We start from the raw sequence: 22,800 nt of genomic DNA on the forward strand, positions 1-22,800 counted from the left end.
GGCTACATGATGGCATTAGCCATACGGTCTCTGTACCGTTGGTGGCTACATGATAGCATTAGCCATACTGTGTCTGTACCGTTGGTGGCTACATGATAGCATTAGCCATACTGTGTCTGTACCATTGGTGGCTACATGATAGCATTAGCCATACTGTGTCTGTACCGTTGGTGGATCCATGATAGCATTAGCCATACTGTGTCTGTACCGTTGGTGGCTACATGATAGCATTAGCCATACCGTGTCTGTACCGTCGGTGGCTACATGATAGCATTAGCCATACCGTGTCTCTAACGTTGGTGGCTACATGATAGCATTAGCCATACTGTGTCTGTACCGTTGGTGGCTACATGACAGCATTAGCCATACTGTCTCTGTACCGTTGGTGGCTACATGATATCAACAAATGGTCATCCCAAATTGCACCCTATTCCCTACATAAATTTGTACAAATAAGTAGCAAGCCTTCTGCAAGCCTGTTACTGTAGTGAGACAGGTTGATGTACCAGTACACCTCCTGGACAGGACACTAGTCTATCTCCTGTTTCTGTAGTGAGACAGCTTGATGTACCAGTACACCCCCTGGACAGGACACTAGTCTATCTCCTGTTTCTGTAGTGAGACAGCTTGATGTACCAGTACACCCCCTGGACAGGACACTAGTCTATCTCCTGTTTCTGTAGCGTGAAGCTACTCCCAATCTTCCGATTTCAGGGAGAACACTAACCACAAGGCCACTGAGTTGGTTATTCCCTACATAGTGCACGGTGTTGATAACTACCTGAGGTGAGTGAGGAGCTCAGGCTGTTGTCTTCTCCTCCAGAGTTGAGAAAGACGTCGAGGGCTTCGTGGTCCGACACGTCCATCAAGTCCATCTGTTCCAGAACGTCAACGTTCACCTCCATGGAAGACATGCTACCTATTGGCCCTGTGGAGCGACACACAACCAGCGTCACATCACACTGCAGCTGCACGACTCCGCTACTTTTACCGGTACTGTTACTCAGTCCCATCCTGCCTTGATTTCTCTCAAGGAATCTTGGAACTTATCCTCCAATATGGTTGAAAGAGAGGCGGAATGACGAATTGAGAACCTCAGTCTGACAGACAGTACAACAGCATAACACTGAAGATACACACGCACACACACACGCACACACACACGCACGCACACACGCACGCACACGTCACTGTTACAGACAACCCAGCTCTGACATGAGACACACAGACAGACAGCACTATCATACCTCAAGTATGATGAAAGCAGGAAGGGGAAGCACAATAAAAGACATAGGAAACAGTCAATTAACCGGCGTAGCGTCACTGGTTATTGTAAAGCTCAACGTCCCAGCATTAGACAGCAGAACAAGACGAGGGAAAAGTCATAGAATCTACACCAAAACACTTTGAACTACAACACAGCAGTTACACCACACGAAAGTTAATACAGAAAATATCTTAAAACACAAGTCAACCTTTTTAAAAGAGCCTTTCTTTGACCTTCTGCAACGTTTATTTTTTCATTTTTTTTATTTTACCTTTATTTAACTAGGCAGGTCAGTTAAGATCAAATTCTTATTTTCAATGACGGCCTAGGAACAGTGGGTTAACTGCCTTGTTCAGGGGCAGAACGACAGATTTTTACCTTGTCAGCTCGGGGATTCGATCTTGCAAACTTTCGGTTACTAGTCCAACGCTCTAACCACTAGGCTACCCTGCCGTATCAACAGAGAGTGTTCCAAATGGAACCCTATTTCCTAAAGACCCGTAGTGCACTACTTCCCAGGGCCCGTAGTGCTATGGTCCAAAGCAGTGCACTATAAAAGGGAACAGGGTGCCATTTGGGAGCCAAACAACTGTGTGTTCTCGGTGCCAGCTCACCTCTTCTGTCGGTGATCTGCAGGTAGCCAGTAGAGAGGTACTGATCCATGTCCTGTTGGAAAGCTTCTTCAAAGTACTTCTGCCTCTCCTTCAGCTTCCCCTGCTGGGCGTGTTCCATGTCCAGCACCTTCTGGGCGTGCTCAGAGTCCAGCTCGGCTGGGGGGAAACAGGAAGTACAGGACAAGTAAAGGAACAGGAAGTAGAGGACACGTAAACATAGAGGTGGATAGAGGGTTGACTTGCTCTCACAGAAGCAGCCATTGAAAAGATAGGAGATGAGCTCTAGTACATCTCTATGGAGGTCAGTAATACCCTTTGGATAGACATAAGGACTAGCCACAGTCAAATTATAAAGCCTCAGTCATCCATTATTTTATGGAAACATGTTTCACAAATCTGCACTGTATAGGTCACTGTGTAGGTCAATCTATAGGTCACTTTGTAAGTCACTGTGTAGGTCACTGTATAAGTTACTGTATAAGTTACTGTGTAGGTCACTGTGTACATTAACACAGATGTTGTATTAGTTGATGTTACTGAATATAAACAAGTCATTGTTTGGTATTCCTGTTAAGCTCCATGGAAAGTGGCAGTTTTTTGTCAGAGTAGCCTCCGCTCTTTTCTAGTGACCCCAAATCCATTGACAACATACATACAGTTTGGGATGCAACCTGTAGTTAGAGTTTTACATCAGTTTTACTTCTTATTACAATAATGATCAACATCATCCTACAGATATCATAAGATAAAATGTCTTCTTATTACAATAATGATGAACATCATCCTACAGCTATCATAAGATAAATGTCTTCTCACTATAACAATGATCAACATCATCCTACAGATAAGATAAATGTCTTCTCACTATAATAATGATCAACATCATCCTACAGATAAGATAAATGTCTTCTCACTATAATAATGATCAACATCATCCTACAGATAAGATAAATGTCTTCTCACTATAACAATGATCAACATCATCCTACAGATAAGATAAATGTCTTCTCACTATAATAATGATCAACATCATCCTACAGATATCATAAGATAAATGAGTCTGGCCAGAGACACCGTCCTTACGGTAGAGTCTCCTCACAGAGCCCTGAGTCTGGCCAGAGACACCATCCTTACTGTAGCGTCTCCTCACAGAGCCCTGAGTCTGGCCAGAGACACCATCCTTACTGTAGCGTCTCCTCACAGAGCCCTGAGTCTGGCCAGAGACACCATCCTTACTGTAGCGTCTCCTCACAGAGCCCTGAGTCTGGCCAGAGACACCATCCTTACTGTAGCGTCTCCTCACAGAGCCCTGAGTCTGGCCAGAGACACCATCCTTACTGTAGCGTCTCCTCACAGTGCCCTGAGTCTGGCCAGAGACACCATCCTTACTGTAGCGTCTCCTCACAGAGCCCTGAGTCTGGCCAGAGACACCATCCTTACTGTAGCGTCTCCTCACAGAGCCCTGAGTCTGGCCAGAGACACCATCCTTACTGTAGCGTCTCCTCACAGAGCCCTGAGTCTGGCCAGAGACACCATCCTTACTGTAGCGTCTCCTCACAGAGCCCTGAGTCTGGCCAGAGACACTATCCTTACTGTAGCGTCTCCTCACAGAGCCCTGAGTCTGGCCAGAGACACCATCCTTACTGTAGCGTCTCCTCACAGAGCCCTGAGTCTGGCCAGAGACACCATCCTTACTGTAGCGTCTCCTCACAGAGCCCTGAGTCTGGCCAGAGACACCATCCTTACTGTAGCGTCTCCTCACAGAGCCCTGAGTCTGGCCAGAGACACCATCCTTACTGTAGCGTCTCCTCACAGAGCCCTGAGTCTGGCCAGAGACACCATCCTTACGGTAGAGTCTTCTCACAGAGCCCTGAGTCTGGCCAGAGAGACTATTCTGTGACCTCTTTATCTCAGCTAACAACCCTTTCTTGTGATCCAGATCAAACAACCCTTCTTGTGATAGTACCAGGATACTAACAAGATACTGCTAAAATACTACAGTACCAGGATACTAACAAGATACCGCTACAGTACTACAGGATACTAACAAGATACCGCTACAGTACTACAGGATACCAACAAGATACCCCTACAGTACTACAGGATACCAACAAGATACCGCTACAGTACTACAGGATACCAACAAGATACCGCTACAGTACTACAGGATACCAACAAGATACCCCTACAGTACTACAGGATACCAACAAGATACCGCTACAGTACTACAGGATACTAACAAGATACCGCTACAGTACTACAGGATACCAACAAGATACCCCTACAGTACTACAGGATACCAACAAGATACCGCTACAGTACTACAGGATACCAACAAGATACCCCTACAGTACTACAGGATACCAACAAGATACCGCTACAGTACTACAGGATACCAACAAGATACCACTACAGTACTACAGGATACCAACAAGATACCGCTACAGTACTACAGGATACCAACAAGATACCACTACAGTACACTAACAAGATACTGCTAAAATACAACAGTACCAGGATACTAACAAGATACCACTACAATACTACAGGATAGTAACAACAGCAGAGGAACTAACACCCTTAACTTTAGAGTCACATTTGTATTTTCTTACAAGCACTGACTTTGCTGACAGCTGCTTTATTGAGGAACGGTTTTAAATCAAATCAAAGTTTATTTGTCACGTGCTCCGAATACAACAGGTGAAATGCTTACTTACAGGCTCTAACCAATAGTGCAAAAAAGGTATTAGGTGAACAATAGTTAGGTAAAGAAATAAAACAACAGTAAAAAGACAGGCTATATACAGTAGCAAGGCTATAAAAGTAGCGAGGCTACATACAGACTTACTGTGACTGAGATACATGGTTGTCTCACCGAGTTACCTTAAGATGAAAATCGCTCTGGATAAGAGCACCTGCTAAATGACTCAAATGTAAAATTGATATCACCCACATTGTAGGCTAATTATTTACTTGCCTGCCCAGGGGTGTGTCCTCCAGATGAGAAAACAACAGGACTGTTGTGTTATGTGAAGCCAGACATGTATCGTGACTATCGTCCCAGTTAGCACTAGTCCCCACTGTGAGCCATGTGTCTCTCTCGGTCTTAAAGACAGGAAGCACCTACCAACTTCTCAGAACAGCAGGAAGTGGCTGTGTTACTTTTATGGCACCATAGGAGTGTCTGTGTTACGGCTAGAGGTGCTACATCCTTTAAAAGACGCATATTGTTGCAGTGAATCTTTTGTCCTAGATCAAGCTCTACTCATCATTAGCTGCCTTTACAAGAACTGACATCCATGTGGAGTCAAGTAACAGCAGATTCAGGAACTAAGTAGTTTCTTTATTTTCTGACAAAGTTCATCCCAGAAATGCTGCCTCGTTGAAAATAAGAATTTCAACCCTGAATCATTGGATTCTCACAAATCCTTGAAATGTATAATTTTTTAAAATTTCACCTTTATTTAACCAGGTAGGCAAGTTGAGAACAAGTTCTCATTTACAATTGCGACCTGGCCAAGATAAAGCAAGCAGTTTGACACATACAACAGCACAGAGTTACACATGGAGTAAAACAAATAGACAGTCAATAATATAGTAGAAAAATAAGTCTATATACAATGTGAGCAAATGAGGTGAGATAAGGGAGGTAAAGGCAAAAAAGGCCATGTGGCAAAGTAAATACAATATAGCAAGTAAAACACTGGAATGGTAGATTTGTAGTTGAAGAAAGTGCAAAGTAGAAATAGAAATAATGGGGTGCAAAGGAGCAAAATAAATAAATATAGTAGGGGAAGAGGTAGTTGTTTGGGCTAAATTATAGATGGGCTATGTACAGGTGCAGTAATCTGTGAGCTGCTCTGACAGCTGGTGCTTAAAGCTAGTGAGGGAGAATAGTGTTTCCAGTTTCAGAGATTTCTGTAGTTCGTTCCAGTCATTGGCAGCAGAGAACTGGAAGGAGAGGCGGCCGAAGGAGGAATTGGCTTTGGGGGTGACCAGAGAGATATACCTGCTGGAGCGCGTGCTACTATGGTGACCAGTGAGCTGAGATAAGGGGGAACTTTACCTAGCAGGGTCTTGTAGATGACAATGCCAGCCAAGGTGCCAATTAGAGGCTCAGGATTTTCAGGTAGGTCATTTCTCGTTGTCAGAATCTACCAAAGCATTTGAACACAGTCAGTCAGTCACTCCAGTGGGCTGGATGTGTCAAATCTACTAGTCCCAGGTGGGCAGGAAGTCAGCCAGCTGGGCCCTGCCTGGCCCAGCCAGGCAGGGCCCCACAATAACTGTCTGTCCCCCAAACGGCTCCCTATTCCCTTTATAGTGCACTACTTTTGGACCAGGGCCCATAGGAAATACACGGACTAGGGTGCCATTTCTAGGGACTAGGCTTCCATCTGGGAAGCTACCTGTGATCAGAGACATGCATTCTATCTGCCACATGGTGAACAGCAACTCAACAGAACCAGCCTCTGATTCACTAGAAATACCACTCTCCTTATATCACATATTGCAACACCACAACTCTTCATCCACAAAACATCAACATGACGGGCTCCCCGTAGGCAACATGACGGCCTCCCCGTAGGCAACATGACGGCCTCCCCGTAGGCAACATGACGGCCTCCCCGTAGGCAACATGACGGCCTCCCCGTAGGCAACATGACGGCCTCCCCGTAGGCAACATGACGGCCTCCCCGTAGGCAACATGACGGCCTCCCCGTAGGCAACATGACGGCCTCCCCGTAGGCAACATGACGGCCTCCCCGTAGGCAACATGACGGCCTCCCCGTAGGCAACATGACGGCCTCCCCGTAGGCAACATGACGGCCTCCCCGTAGGCAACATGACGGCCTCCCCGTAGGCAACATGACGGCCTCCCCGTAGGCAACATGACGGCCTCCCCGTAGGCAACATGACGGCCTCCCCGTAGGTAACATGACGGCCTCCCCGTAGGCAACATGACGGCCTCCCCGTAGGCAACATGACGGCCTCCCCGTAGGCAACATGACGGCCTCCCCGTAGGCAACATGACGGCCTCCCCGTAGGCAACATGACGGCCTCCCCGTAGGTAACATGACGGCCTCCCCGTAGGTAACATGACGGCCTCCCCGTAGGCAACATGACGGCCTCCCCGTAGGTAACATGACGGCCTCCCCGTAGGCAACATGACGGCCTCCCCGTAGGTAACATGACGGCCTCCCCGTAGGCAACATGACGGCCTCCCCGTAGGTAACATGACGGCCTCCCCGTAGGTAACATGACGGCCTCCCCGTAGGTAACATGACGGCCTCCCCGTAGGTAACATGACGGCCTCCCCGTAGGCAACATGACGGCCTCCCCGTAGGTAACATGACGGCCTCCCCATAGGCAACATCCCATAGGCAACATCCCATAGGCAACATCCCATAGGCAACATCCCATAGGCAACATCCCATAGGCAACATCCCATAGGCAACATGATGGCCTCCCATAGGCAACATCCCATAGCAAACATCCCATAGGCAACATCCCATAGGCAACATCCCATAGGCAACATCCCATAGGCAACATCCCATAGGCAACATCCCATAGGCAACATCCCATAGGCAACATGATGGCCTCCCATAGGTAACATTATGCAAATGTTGCTTGACAAATGGTTAACCAGTTGCATTTATTTATTTATTTGTGCATGCTGCAACAACTGAGGAATGTATTTTTAGATGTGACCCACAAGCTGCAGCTGTGACCCGTGACGTTCTCTTGTTTCTCATAGCGGAAGTCAAATGGCTTTCTGACAGAGAGAAGGGATGTCAATGGCTTTCTGACAGAGAGAGAAGGGATGCCAATGGCTTTCTGACAGAGAGAAGGGATGTCAATGGCTTTCTGAGAGAGAGAAGGGATGCCAATGGCTTTCTGACAGAGAGAAGGGATGCCAATGGCTTTCTGAGAGAGAGAAGGGATGTCAATGGCTTTCTGAGAGAGAGAAGGGATGCCAATGGCTTTCTGACAGAGAGAAGGGATGCCAATGGCTTTCTGACAGAGAGAAGGGATGTCAATGGCTTTCTGACAGAGAGAAGGGATGCCAATGGCTTTCTGACAGAGAGAAGGGATGCCAATGGCTTTCTGACAGAGAGAAGGGATGCCAATGGCTTTGAGAGAGAGAAGGGATGCCAATGGCTTTCTGAGAGAGAGAAGGGATGCCAATGGCTTTCTGAGCGAGAGAAGGGATGCCAATGGCTTTCTGAGAGAGAGAAGGGATGTCAATGGCTTTCTGAGAGAGAGAAGGGATGTCAATGGCTTTCTGAGAGAGAGAAGGGATGTCAATGGCTTTCTGACAGAGAGAAGGGATGTCAATGGCTTTCTGAGAGAGAGAAGGGATGCCAATGGCTTTCTGAGAGAGAGAAGGGATGTCAATGGCCTTCTGGGAGCAAGAAGGGGTGTCAATAGCTTTGAGAGAGAGCTCGGGGTGACAAAATATATATCAGACAGTGGAAGAGATTCCCTATAGTGCAATACTTTTGATCAGAGCCTAAATACCCCCAGCAGGATAAATGTATTATGATGAGCCCTCCAACCTCTCTATTGGCCCCCAGGGAAGGAGAGACGGAGACTAATCTCCCCAGCAGGATACATTTATTATGATGAGCCTTCCAACCTCTCTATTGGCCCCCAGGGAAGGAGAGATGGATACTAATCTCCCCAGCAGGATAAATGTATTATGATGAGCCCTCCAACCTCTCAAATGACCCCCAGGGTAGGAGAGATGGATACTAATCTCCCCAGCAGGATAAATGTATTATGATGAGCCCTCCAACCTCTATTGACCCCCAGGGAAGGAGAAGTATATCGAGGTTCCTCTTAGTGAAAGTAACACCCAACATCTTACTTCCCCACCATGTCAAATAATCTCCTTAACCTGTTTGGGATAGGGGGCAGTATTTTCACGGCCGGATAAAAAAAACGTACCCAATTTAAACTGGTTACTACTCTTGCCCAGAAACGAGAATATGCATATTATTAGTAGATTTGGATAGAAAACACTCTGAAGTTTCTAAAACTGTTTGAATGGTGTCTGAGTATAACAGAACTCCTATGACTGGCAAAAATCTGAGAAAATTCCAAGCAGGAAGTGGCCTGTCTGAGAATTTGTAGTTCTTCTTTTGATTCTCTATCGAAACTACAGTATCCGTGCGGTTACGTTGCACTTTCTAAGGCTTCCATTGGCTCTCTAAAGCCTTCAGAAAGCGGATTGAGGCGTCTTCTGTCTCTGGGCAGACTATAGTAGCTCAGCTTCTCAGTGGTCTGCCTGGTGACAAAGAGATTGGATATGCGCATTCACACGAGCACGCGGTTTTTTTCTTTTCCTCTTTGAATGAATACACTATTGTCCGGTTGGAATATTATCGCTATTTTACGAGAAAAATACCATAAAAATTGATTTTAAACAGCATTTGACATGCTTCTAAGTACGGTAATGGAACATTTTGAATTTTTTTGTCTCGAAATGCGCTCACGCGTTACCCTTTGGATAGTGACCTGAACGCACAAACAAAACGAAGGTATTTGGACATAACTATGGATTATTTGGAACAAAAACAACATTTATTGTGGAAGTAGCAGTCCTGGGAGTGCATTCTGACAAAGATCAGCAAAGGTAATACAATATCTCTAATACTAATTCTGAGTTTAGTGTGCCCAAACTTGGCGGGTGTCAAAATAGCTAGCCGTGATGGCTTAGCTATGTACTCAGAATATTGAAAAATGTGCTTTCGCCGAAAAGCAATTTTAAAATTTGACATAGCGATTGCATAAAGGTGTTCTGTATCTATAATACTTAAAATAATTATGTATTTTGTCAACGTTTATGATGAGTAATTTAGTAAATTCACCAAAGTTTTTAGTGGGAATGCATGTTCTGAACATCACACGCCAATGTAAAAAGCTGTTTTTGGATATAAATATGAACTTGATTGAACAAAACATACATGTATTGTATAACATAATGTCCTAGGAGTGTCATCTGATGAAGATCATCAAAGGTTAGTGCTTCATTTAGCTGTGTTCTGGGTTTTTGTGACATATATGCTTGCTTGGAAAATGGCTGTGTGATTATTTTGGTCTATGTACTCTCCCAACATAATCTAATGTTTTGCTTTCGCTGTAAAGCCTTTTTGAAATCGGACAATGTGGTTAGATTAACGAGAGTCTTATCTTTAAAATGGTGTAAAATAGTCGTATGTTTGAAAAATTGATATTATTGCATTTGAGGTTTTTGTATTTCGCGCCACACTGTTCCACTGGCTGTTGAATAGAGTGGGACTGTCACGCCCACCTCGCCCATAGAGGTTATAGAAGGAGGCGCATAGATTAGAATTGTTAATTGAGTTGAATGAATCTTAGAGGAGAGATGGGGGTTCTTTATCTAAATCGAGAAGGCTCACGGCCTTCTAGGACGGCTCTTAATTCCACAGTTATGAACATTCTATTACTGCTCCTAATTCCACAGTTATGAACATTCTATTACTGCTCCTAATTCCACAGTTATAAACATTCTATTACTGCTCCTAATTCAACAGTTATAAACATTCTATTACTGCTCCTAATTCAACAGTTATAAACATTCTATTACTGCTCCTAATTCCACAGTTATAAACATTCTATTACTGCTCCTAATTCAACAGTTATAAACATTCTATTACTGCTCCTAATTCCACAGTTATAAACATTCTATTACTGCTCCTAATTCCACAGTTATAAACATTCTATTACTGCTCCTAATTCCACAGTTATAAACATTCTATTACTGCTCCTAATTCAACAGTTATAAACATTCTATTACTGCTCCTAATTCCACAGTTATAAACATTCTATTACTGCTCCTAATTCCACAGTTATAAACATTCTATTACTGCTCCTAATTCAACAGTTATAAACATTCTATTACTGCTCCTAATTCCACAGTTATAAACATTCTATTACTGCTCCTAATTCCACAGTTATAAACATTCTATTACTGCTCCTAATTCCAGTTATAAACATTCTATTACTGCTCCTAATTCCACAGTTATAAACATTCTATTACTGCTCCTAATTCCACAGTTATAAACATTCTATTACTGCTCCTAATTCCACAGTTATAAACATTCTATTACTGCTCCTAATTCCACAGTTATAAACATTCTATTACTGCTCCTAATTCCACAGTTATAAACATTCTATTACTGCTCTAATTCCACAGTTATAAACATTCTATTACTGCTCCTAATTCCACAGTTAAACATTCTATTACTGCTCTAATTCCACAGTTATAAACATTCTATTACTGCTCTAATTCCACAGTTAAACATATTACTGCTGTTAATTCCACTGTTAAACATTCTCCAAGTCATGAGTCACCACTATAAATAGGAACCAAGATCAAATGTTCAGAGAAATGTGATGATATTTAATACCAAGCTATGTCAGGGGGGTTTCAGAGGGCTATGTCAGAGGGCTATGTCAGAGGGCTATGTCAGAGGGCTATGTCAGAGGGCTATGTCAGAGGGCTACCAGTGGTGACGTTCTGTAAAGCCTAGTGAATTCAGTCATATCAACTGATAGACTTGTGAAGAGCCCTACAGTGCATTACATTCCTATATATTATAAAGCAGTGGTCACCAACCTGTCGATCGCCATCTTCAAGGCATTCCTAGTGGATCACCAAACATTTCAGTAGAAAAGCCAATGATAAAGGCATAAAGGCTTGCGTTCCTTTTTGTTTTCTTCGTGTTGTGCTGTTGGCGGTCGGTGCACTTGATGCACCAGGTAGGCAAAGTGTTCACATTATGAACCATTTCATTTGTCTGAAAAGACAAACTCCTCCAACCCGGTGGACTCTGAGATCTGTGGCTAAATCGACGGTGCCTACTGCGCTGGTCAATCAGATAGTTCAAATCACAGTGCCTACCTACAGCTTCCACGACCCCAGCAAAGTTTGATACTAGAGGTAATGAAAGAGAGAGCAGGGACCGTGAGAGGCGGACCCTCTGCTGCTCTCTCCCTCCCTCCCTCCCTCCGCTGAGACTAATGCCGTGTTCAAGACAACTGGGAAATTGGAAATGTCTGACTTCCGACGACAGTACGTTCAAAACAACTGGGAACTCTGGAAAAAAACTCTGGCATCTTTCTAGAGCTCCGACTTACCGACCTGAAGTTCACTGACGTCATTATTTGGCCTCGTTTTTTCAGAGTATCCAGTTGTCTTGAAAGCACCATGACCATCAGATGCATGTACCATCAGTCCAATAAAATACAATTATTTTTAATTTATGCTCAGCATGTTCTACACCAACTGATATATTCGGTTATTAAAGCTTAAGTTTCGAAATATAATATGGTCTGAGAGGAACAATATTGGCAGGCATTGCATATAGCCACATCATATGATGTGGATAATGTATTAGGCCTATTGCACAAACCTCATTCCTACTGAACTGGTTTTATTAGGTTAATGATAACTTTGACTGCGGTTTTGACCACTGTTCTAAAGGGTCTGAGCCATAGACGTAAAGCTATTATATTAGCTATGATCTGAGAGGGGGAGGCAGAGCACTGGCCCCAGCCTCAGCTCTCATGTTAGGTTGCTGTATACTACCCTCATCTCACCCGTGGGCTGCCAGCAGGCGCGGGGCTGCCGTCGGCGCGTGGGCGCAAGTCAGGCGACTGTGGGCTGCCAAGTCAGGCGACTGTGGGCTGCCAAGTCAGGCGACTGTGGGCTGCCAAGTCCAGGGCGACTGTGGGCTGCCAAGTCAGGCGACTGTGGGCTGCCAAGTCGGCGACGGGGCGCCGCGGCACGTGGGCTGCCGCGGCGCGTGGGCGCAAGTCAGGCGACTGTGGGCTGCCAAGTCAGGCGACTGTGGGCTGCCAAGTCAGGCTACTGTGGGCTGCCAAGTCAGGCTACTGTGGGCTGCCAAGTCAGGCTACTGTGGGCTGCCAAGTCAGGCTACACTGGCACACACACTGCATTGCTTTGCTTTATCTTGGCCAGGTCGCAGTGGTAAATGAGAACTTCTTCTCAACTAGCCTACCTGGTTAAATAAAGGAAAAATAAAAAAATAAAATAATAACACACACACACACACACACACACACACACACACACACACACACACACACACACACACACACACACACACACACACACACACACACACACACACACACACACACACACACACACACACACACACACACACACACACACACACACACACACACACACACACACACACACACAGCTGGTCAGGTGTGGGCAGCCTGCTCTTCAGATATGACAGTAGAATGACAGACGAGTGTTTGGAACAATGCTCTCCTCTAATTAGCCAATAAACCATTTTTACATCATGGACCTTTCTCCCGTTCCGTCTCACCTCCCGTCCCACCTCCGTCCCACCTCCCGTCCCACCTCCCGTCCCACCTCCCGTCCCACCTCCCGTCCCACCTCCCGTCAGGTACTCACAGCTAATCCAATCATAGCGGTTTCAGACAGCACTGCTTACCTCAGCAAGCCATTGATCTCCGCAATAGCAGCCATAGCGTGCATCCCAAATGTTACCCTCTATAGTGCACTACTTTCTACCAGAGACCTGATCAAAAGTAGTGCGCTATATAGGGAATAGGGTACCATTTGGGACGCAACCCTACTGCTGGTCTTACTCTAAATCACTGCCTCTTTACTATAATGGTTAAGAGGTAGAGAAATCAATACCCTCTGAAGGGAGCGTAAAAGTAAGGAGTGAATAGACTGACACTTTAAGCCATTTTCCTGCTATTACTTCTCCAGTGCTGCATTTCTACCCATAGCGAGCGAATTACCCTCCTCACCCGGCTCCCGCTGCCAAGACTGATTTAAGTAGTAAAACAACAACAAAAAGACCCACATTTCAGACAGGTGTCCCATCTCTGCCTGAAAATCACCCATAGCAACACGACAAGTCGCCCGGAGCAGTGGAACACACCGTTCACAGTCCAGTGAGCACCAGAGCAGATACCCCGGACCGTCTATGCCTGCGTGGGGGCATTCTAATTAGATTCTAATGTGGCATATCAGCTCTACATGTTATGTAAGAACGTTGCTGCACATTCCTGACCAGTGATGTATATTAAGGGACTATTTAATAGTCAAGTAACTGGTAATCACTGCATTTATAGAGGAGTTATTGACTGGTAGAATTGCTCCTGTTACCTACGTCACTAACACTTAGATCCATCCTGACCTTTTCTGTTTCCTGACAACAGACAAACTGTTGGGGCAATAAGGAGCAGAGCGTAACAGCATGGGTTCATCATATGACTGAGTCACACACAACCCAGGCTGCAGTAAGTAAAGTCCTACTGAAAGAATACCGTGGCAGTAACACAGATCACCAACATCAAAGCATCACCAAATAGACATTCCACTTTAAACATGAGGAGAATAACTAATACACAGACAGAGGGAGAGAGAGAGACATGAAGAGAGGGACATGGAGAGAGAGACATAAAAAGATAGAGGAAAATGGAGAGATACAGACATAACAGAGAGAAGAAAACGAGAGAGAGAGACAGAGAGAGAGAGAGAGAGAGAGACAGAGAGAGAGAGACAGAGAGAGACAGAGAGAGACAGAGAGAGAGACAGAGAGAGAGACAGAGAGACAGAGAGAGAGACAGACAGAGAGAGACAGAGAGAGAGACAGAGACAGAGAGAGACAGAGACAGAGACAGAGAGAGAGAGAGAGAGAGAGAGAGAGAGAGACAGAGAGAGACAGAGAGAGACAGAGAGAGACAGAGAGAGAGACAGAGAGAGAGACAGAGAGACAGAGAGAGAGACAGAGAGAGAGACAGAGAGAGAGACAGAGAGACAGACAGAGAGAGAGACAGAGAGAGAGACAGAGAGACAGAGAGACAGAGAGACAGAGAGAGACAGAGAGAGACAGAGAGAGACAGAGAGAGACAGAGAGAGACAGAGAGAGACAGAGAGAGGAGAAAAGCATCGTAACCTACAGGAGTTCCTGGAGCTGTTCCCTGGAGAGGACATGACCGGTGTCCTGGTGATTGTGACGACCCAGGCCAGACCCTGAGCGGAGAGCGAGACCAGACGCTCAGCTATGCTACACCCCCACCACTACAGCTAACCCCCCATTCTGCATCGACAGAGTGGTTACACACTACCTCGCTCGGACGGATAATGCTTCTGTGCTGCCAAACACACACACCGCGATGCTGTGAGGGAGCATGTGCAGTACTGCCAGGCTGAGGAGACACTGCTGTAGTGGTGAGGGTAGAGGAGGGGAGGGCTGCCTGGGAGTGTACCACCCACTCCTCACAAGAGGGGGAGGGCTGCCTGGGAGTGTACCACTCACTCCTCACAAGAGGGGGAGGGCTGCCTGGGAGTGTACCACTCACTACTCACAAGAGGGGGAGGGCTGCCTGGGAGTGTACCACTCACTACTCACAAGAGGGGGAGGGCTGCCTGGGAGTGTACCACTCACTACTCACGGGGGGAGGGCGCCGGGAGGCCCCCCCCAGGGGGGAGGGCTGCCTGGGAGTGTACCGCTCACTACTCACAAGAGGTGGAGGGCTGCCTGGGAGTGTACCACTCACTACTCACAAGAGGGGGAGTGGCTTCTAATAATAAAGACAGATAGTGGGAAACCTAGGCTGTATCATAAATGCCACCCTCTTCCCTACATAGTGCACTGCTTTTGGAAGTAGTGCACTAAACAACCTGCCAATTACCTTGTTGTCGCCCCCCCCTGTTGTTGCCCCCCCCCCCCCCAGTTCATCAAATGTCTACCCTGCTAGACCTCCCCCAGTCAACTTTAAGTGCTGTTATTGTGAAGTGAAAATATCTAGGAGCAACAACGGCTCAGCCATGAAGTGGTAGGCCACAGTGCCTTCAGAAAGTATTCACACCCCTTGACATGCCACATTTTGTTGTGTTACAGCCTGAATTCAAAACGGATTAAATAGATGTTTTTCCCCTCACCCATCTATACCCCATAATGACAAAGTGAAAACATGTTGAGAGATTTTTCCAAATTTATTGAAAATGAAATACAGAAATATCTCATTCACACCTCTTTGCTATGACACTCCAAATTGAGCTCAGGTGCATCCAATTTCCTTTGATCATCCTTAGACCACTGCCTTAGAGAGCTATTTATAACCTCCAGGTTCAGAAATGTCCAGGTCAACTAGCCCATGTCAGCTAAAGTTGTTTTAGCTAGGTTTTTTTAGCCCTTTGATTTTGTTATAATGTTCCAGTCACTCAGATAACATATGAACACATGGCAAAGTGTGTAGAATTGCACGAAATTTGCTTTAAAACTGCAAAATGTTCTCTCCGACAACAAGAGGCGTGTGAACAATGTATCATGGCCAGTGGTTATGCCCATAGAAATAGACGAGTCACGTTCTCCAATGATGGCAGGGGGACCCTGTGTGAAAAGGTTTGGGAACCACTGAGCTCCTGTACCACAAATGATCATGTAATTAACCTTATCTTAGGCATTTGTTATAGAAAATATACATTTAACGTACAGTGCTCTTCCAAGTTGAGTTAAAATGGTGTTTTGCTGAAGAGAAGCTCTTAAGAGATATTGATTGAGATTGATCTCTACAGAGACTACTGTGGAGGAGGGATTGACACACCTACTGCATTAGAAAAGCACCTAGCTAGATGAGTTTCTATAAAAAGGAACCACAATACTTCCATGTCTTTGGTTAAGATCCCTGACAACGAAATAGATTCTGTGACTGAGCTCAGAACAGTCTCTCACACCCGTTCCGTCTGTGGTTAAGACACGGTCACGCCCGTTCCGTCTGTGGTTAAGACACGGTCACGCCCGTTCCGTCTGTGGTTAAGACACGGTCACGCCCGTTCCGTCTGTGGTTAAGACACGGTCACGCCCGTTCCGTCTGTGGTTAAGACACGGCCACGCCCGTTCCGTCTGTGGTTAAGACACGGCCACGCCCGTTCCGTCTGTGGTTAAGACACGGCCACGCCCGTTCCGTCTGTGGTTAAGACACGGTCACGCCCGTTCCGTCTGTGGTTAAGACACGGCCACGCCCGTTCCGTCTGTGGTTAAGACACGGTCACGCCCGTTCCGTCTGTGGTTAAGACACGGCCACGCCCGTTCCGTCTGTGATTAAGACACGGTCACGCCCGTTCCGTCTGTGGTTAAGACACGGTCACGCCCGTTCCGTCTGTGGTTAAGACACGGCCACGCCCGTTCCGTCTGTGGTTAAGACACAAGCCTTTAGTTTGAATTCCTCACATTAGCTCAGCAGCTCTCTCTTTCTACTAGAAAGGCTCTGCTCCTGCAGTACTGAACAAGACCACACTGCTTCAAGGTAGCATCCCAAAATGGCACCCTATTGACCAGGGCCCAGGCCAGAAATAGTGCACTATATAGGGTATTGGGTAAATCTCTGAAAAGATCCGCAATTTATGCCTCAACATGTATTACAAAAGACGTGTTGTTTACCTTGCATGCTGAAGGAGACAAACTACTATCTAATTCCTTTCTTTATTTCCTTACTGTAACATTATCTCTGTGGTGTATCTAATGTGCTAGATCACTCCAACTAAAAATAGCAAGGTGGTGGGGTGTTCTAAGCAGTTCCCATCCTGGCTACAACAGGAAATTAATGTCATGCATATTGAGGCGAGGAGAATTTCAAGGAAATGTACCCCACAAAGCTAAAATCTTGTGTCTTACTGCTATTCTGGCCCATTCAGTTTAATGTATATGTTAATACGAAATAAAAGCCACAAATATAAATAATAAAAGCCACATATGAATATTAACTATACAAAAATGATATTTATTCTACCTTGTAACATTTCCAGATGAGAATATCCATGGACAATAATATTTTACAGAGAACAGCCTACCTGTTTAAAAGACCACAACAGATACACTCATTAACCACCTTCCATTATTCATATCCTGAGAATGCAACTCTGCATAGCAACATCCAAATCGCTATTCTCTTTTCTGGTACCACACACACACACACACACACACACACACACACACACACACAACTAAAGTGGTTATTGAATGGCTCATGAATGATTCATTATAGACACTGGACAGCATGAAGCTTCTAGCATCAAACTCTTTTCTGGACACATCACTGTCAGGCAGAGCTTCAGTCAGGTTGATCCATCTCTCCTCCCCTCCCTGACTCTCACTGTGTCTGCGTCCCAAATGACACTATTCCCTATTTAGTGAACGACCAGGACCTCTGGTCAAAAGCAGTGCACTATATAGAGAACAGGGTGCCCTTTGGGATGCACCTGGGAGCCCGTAATCTGCCGCCAACAAGGGAATCTCATCATGTTCTCTTCCATGACGTCACAACTAGCTATTCTGTGAAGATACTGTGTATAAAGCTGTGAAACGTTTTATTCCCTGGGGGGTTCACGTTATGATGTCATTAAACTAATGAGCGAGCACATCAATTACGTTGAGATGTTGAGCAAAACCACAGTCATGATGATGTTCTCTTTCAGGTCTGTCTGCCAGAGGACGTCTGATTCACAACGCCTGTCACACACACAAAACCACAGTCATGATGATGTTCTCTTTCAGGTCTGTCTGCCAGAGGACGTCTGATTCACAACGCCTGTCACACACACAAAACCGCTACAAACTGGGAGTTCTGTCTTGAATTGACCTGCATCCCATTTAGCGAGAGTGACAGGCCCTTTTAGTGGAGATCCATCATATTATGATCCGGTAGGAAGTAAAAAGGGAGGTGAAGTAATGTTGCTCTGTAGCATGAAGACTCCTTCCAGGACCAGGATAGATGTGCTGAGAGGTTCATTATGACGTAGAGGTTAATGTGACGCAGCTTGTGCCAAAGGGATTCTATCTGCTCTCTCAAAGACGCCCTCCGAGGTGAATTCATGTCTAGCTTGGAAATAATGACTGGAACAACCCAACATGCTGTTTGATGTTAACTGGGGTCTAGGAGACCAATTACACATCAGATGTGGGGAAAAACTCTGAGTGAAAGCTGAAACGACAGATACGGCTACTGCCATGTTCATTTCCCAAGCCTCAAGACATCATGAAGATATCCTGGAGACGATGTGAAACTGAAATTATCATAAAAAGAAAACAGGCTTTTCACAAAATCCTACTATAGCATTTACAATATAGGCTGCAGCTATGATTTTATAGGCTGCATGTTTACAGGACATCTTACTGACAATACCGTTCTGTTTAGAGGGGTTCTTACTGACTGTACAGAATACTGTTATGTTTAGAGGGGGATCTTACTGACTGTACAGAATACCGTTCTGTTTAGAGGGGACCTTACTGACTGTACAGAATACTGTTCTGTTTAGAGGGGATCTTACTGACCGTACAGAATACTGTTCTGTTTAGAGGGGACCTTACTGACTGTACAGAATACTGTTCTGTTTAGAGGGGACCTTACTGACTGTACAGAATACTGTTCTGTTTAGAGGGGACCTTACTGACTGTACAGAATACTGTTCTGTTTAGAGGGGACCTTACTGACTGTACAGAATACTGTTCTGTTTAGAGGGGATCTTACTGACTGTACAGAATACTGTTCTGTTTAGAGGGGATCTTACTGACCGTACAGAATACTGTTCTGTTTAGAGGGGACCTTACTGACTGTACAGAATACTGTTCTGTTTAGAGGGGACCTTACTGACTGTACAGAATACCGTTCTGTTTAGAGGGGGATCTTACTGACTGTACAGAATACTGTTCTGTTTAGAGGGGACCTTACTGACTGTACAGAATACCGTTCTGTTTAGAGGGGGACCTTACTGACTGTACAGAATACTGTTCTGTTTAGAGGGGACCTTACTGACTGTACAGAATACTGTTCTGTTTAGAGGGGATCTTACTGACTGTACAGAATACTGTTCTGTTTAGAGGGGACCTTACTGACTGTACAGAATACCGTTCTGTTTAGAGGGGACCGTACAGAATACCGTTCTGTTTAGAGGGGACCTTACTGACCGTACAGAATACTGTTCTGTTTAGAGGGGGACCTTACTGACTGTACAGAATACTGTTCTGTTTAGAGGGGGACCTTACTGACTGTACAGAATACCGTTCTGTTTAGAGGGGACCTTACTGACCGTACAGAATACTGTTCTGTTTAGAGGGGGACCTTACTGACTGTACAGAATACCGTTCTGTTTAGAGGGGGACCTTACTGACTGTACAGAATACCGTTCTGTTTAGAGGGGATCTTACTGACTGTACAGAATACTGTTCTGTTTAGAGGGGGATCTTACTGACTGTACAGAATACTGTTCTGTTTAGAGGGGGATCTTACTGACTGTACAGAATACTGTTCTGTTTAGAGGGGACCTTACTGACCGTACAGAATACCGTTATGTTTAGAGGGGACCTTACTGACTGTACAGAATACCGTTCTGTTTAGAGGGGACCTTACTGACTGTACAGAATACTGTTCTGTTTAGAGGGGACCTTACTGACTGTACAGAATACTGTTCTGTTTAGAGGGGATCTTACTGACTGTACAGAATACTGTTCTGTTTAGAGGGGTTCTTACTGACTGTACAGAATACCGTTCTGTTTAGAGGGGACCTTACTGACTGTACAGAATACCGTTCTGTTTAGAGGGGGATCTTACTGACTGTACAGAATACCGTTCTGTTTAGAGGGGACCTTACTGACTGTACAGAATACTGTTCTGTTTAGAGGGGATCTTACTGACCGTACAGAATACTGTTCTGTTTAGAGGGGACCTTACTGACTGTACAGAATACTGTTCTGTTTAGAGGGGACCTTACTGACTGTACAGAATACTGTTCTGTTTAGAGGGGACCTTACTGACTGTACAGAATACTGTTCTGTTTAGAGGGGACCTTACTGACTGTACAGAATACTGTTCTGTTTAGAGGGGATCTTACTGACTGTACAGAATACTGTTCTGTTTAGAGGGGACCTTACTGACCGTACAGAATACTGTTCTGTTTAGAGGGGACCTTACTGACTGTACAGAATACTGTTCTGTTTAGAGGGGACCTTACTGACTGTACAGAATACCGTTCTGTTTAGAGGGGGATCTTACTGACTGTACAGAATACTGTTCTGTTTAGAGGGGACCTTACTGACTGTACAGAATACCGTTCTGTTTAGAGGGGGACCTTACTGACTGTACAGAATACTGTTCTGTTTAGAGGGGACCTTACTGACTGTACAGAATACTGTTCTGTTTAGAGGGGATCTTACTGACTGTACAGAATACTGTTCTGTTTAGAGGGGACCTTACTGACTGTACAGAATACCGTTCTGTTTAGAGGGGACCGTACAGAATACCGTTCTGTTTAGAGGGGACCTTACTGACCGTACAGAATACTGTTCTGTTTAGAGGGGGACCTTACTGACTGTACAGAATACTGTTCTGTTTAGAGGGGGACCTTACTGACTGTACAGAATACCGTTCTGTTTAGAGGGGGACCTTACTGACTGTACAGAATACCGTTCTGTTTAGAGGGGATCTTACTGACTGTACAGAATACTGTTCTGTTTAGAGGGGGATCTTACTGACTGTACAGAATACTGTTCTGTTTAGAGGGGGATCTTACTGACTGTACAGAATACTGTTCTGTTTAGAGGGGGACCTTACTGACCGTACAGAATACCGTTATGTTTAGAGGGGACCTTACTGACTGTACAGAATACCGTTCTGTTTAGAGGGGACCTTACTGACTGTACAGAATACCGTTCTGTTTAGAGGGGACCTTACTGACTGTACAGAATACTGTTCTGTTTAGAGGGGATCTTACTGACTGTACAGAATACTGTTCTGTTTAGAGGGGTTCTTACTGACTGTACAGAATACCGTTCTGTTTAGAGGGGACCTTACTGACTGTACAGAATACCGTTCTGTTTAGAGGGGGATCTTACTGACTGTACAGAATACCGTTCTGTTTAGAGGGGTTCTTACTGACTGTACAGAATACTGTTCTGTTTAGAGGGGGATCTTACTGACTGTACAGAATACCGTTCTGTTTAGAGGGGGATCTTACTGACTGTACAGAATACTGTTCTGTTTAGAGGGGACCTTACTGACTGTACAGAATACTGTTCTGTTTAGAGGGGTTCTTACTGACTGTACAGAATACCGTTCTGTTTAGAGGGGACCTTACTGACTGTACAGAATACCGTTCTGTTTAGAGGGGGTTCTTACTGACTGTACAGAATACTGTTATGTTTAGAGGGGGACCTTACTGACTGTACAGAATACCGTTCTGTTTAGAGGGGGATCTTACTGACTGTACAGAATACCGTTCTGTTTAGAGGGGTTCTTACTGACTGTACAGAATACCGTTCTGTTTAGAGGGGACCTTACTGACTGTACAGAATACTGTTCTGTTTAGAGGGGGATCTTACTGACTGTACAGAATACTGTTATGTTTAGAGGGGACCTTACTGACTGTACAGAATACCGTTCTGTTTAGAGGGGGACCTTACTGACTGTACAGAATACCGTTCTGTTTAGAGGGGTTCTTACCTTTGAGAGACTCCAGCTCTTTCCTGTGAAGGAAAAGAGGAACAACTGTTAGAAGCAGTCTTTTCACTATTGTCACTCACGCTCTGTGCCAGTTCAGAGTCTTTACAGCTTGTTCCTTGACTATCTATGAAGACAAACTGTAGGACCAGAAATAACAGTAAGACATTTCAATTGTAACATGCTTTTCATTTAACAACAACTGCAAAGTGCTGCTACAGTGAGTCCATAATTACATGATGCTCATTCTAAAACTTCATTCAGATACAGCAGAGTTCAGCTCCTCTCTAGTCTATACCCTCAGATTAACTTGTTATGGATAGGGGGCAGAATTTTCACGGCCGGATTAAAAAAACGTACCCGATTTAATCTGATTAT

General features: G+C 45.1%; 1 protein-coding gene across 1 annotated transcript in view; it reads right to left on the reverse strand.

Moving 5' to 3' along the window:
• dtbp1 (Dysbindin) overlaps positions 1–22,800 on the reverse strand; it is a 37,832-nt gene that overhangs the window by 1,092 nt on the left and 13,940 nt on the right. The window contains exons 7-9 of the mRNA NM_001140605.1: positions 22,426–22,448; positions 1,882–2,037; positions 782–928 (exon numbers count right to left, since the gene is read on the reverse strand). Coding sequence (NP_001134077.1) covers positions 782–928; positions 1,882–2,037; positions 22,426–22,448 — 326 coding nt within the window. The remainder of the gene's footprint in view (positions 1–781; positions 929–1,881; positions 2,038–22,425; positions 22,449–22,800) is intronic.

This window comes from Salmo salar, chromosome 02 (genome assembly GCF_965601325.2).
Source record: "Salmo salar chromosome 02, fSalSal1, whole genome shotgun sequence".
In the NCBI taxonomy this organism is placed as follows: Eukaryota; Metazoa; Chordata; class Actinopteri; order Salmoniformes; family Salmonidae; genus Salmo; species Salmo salar.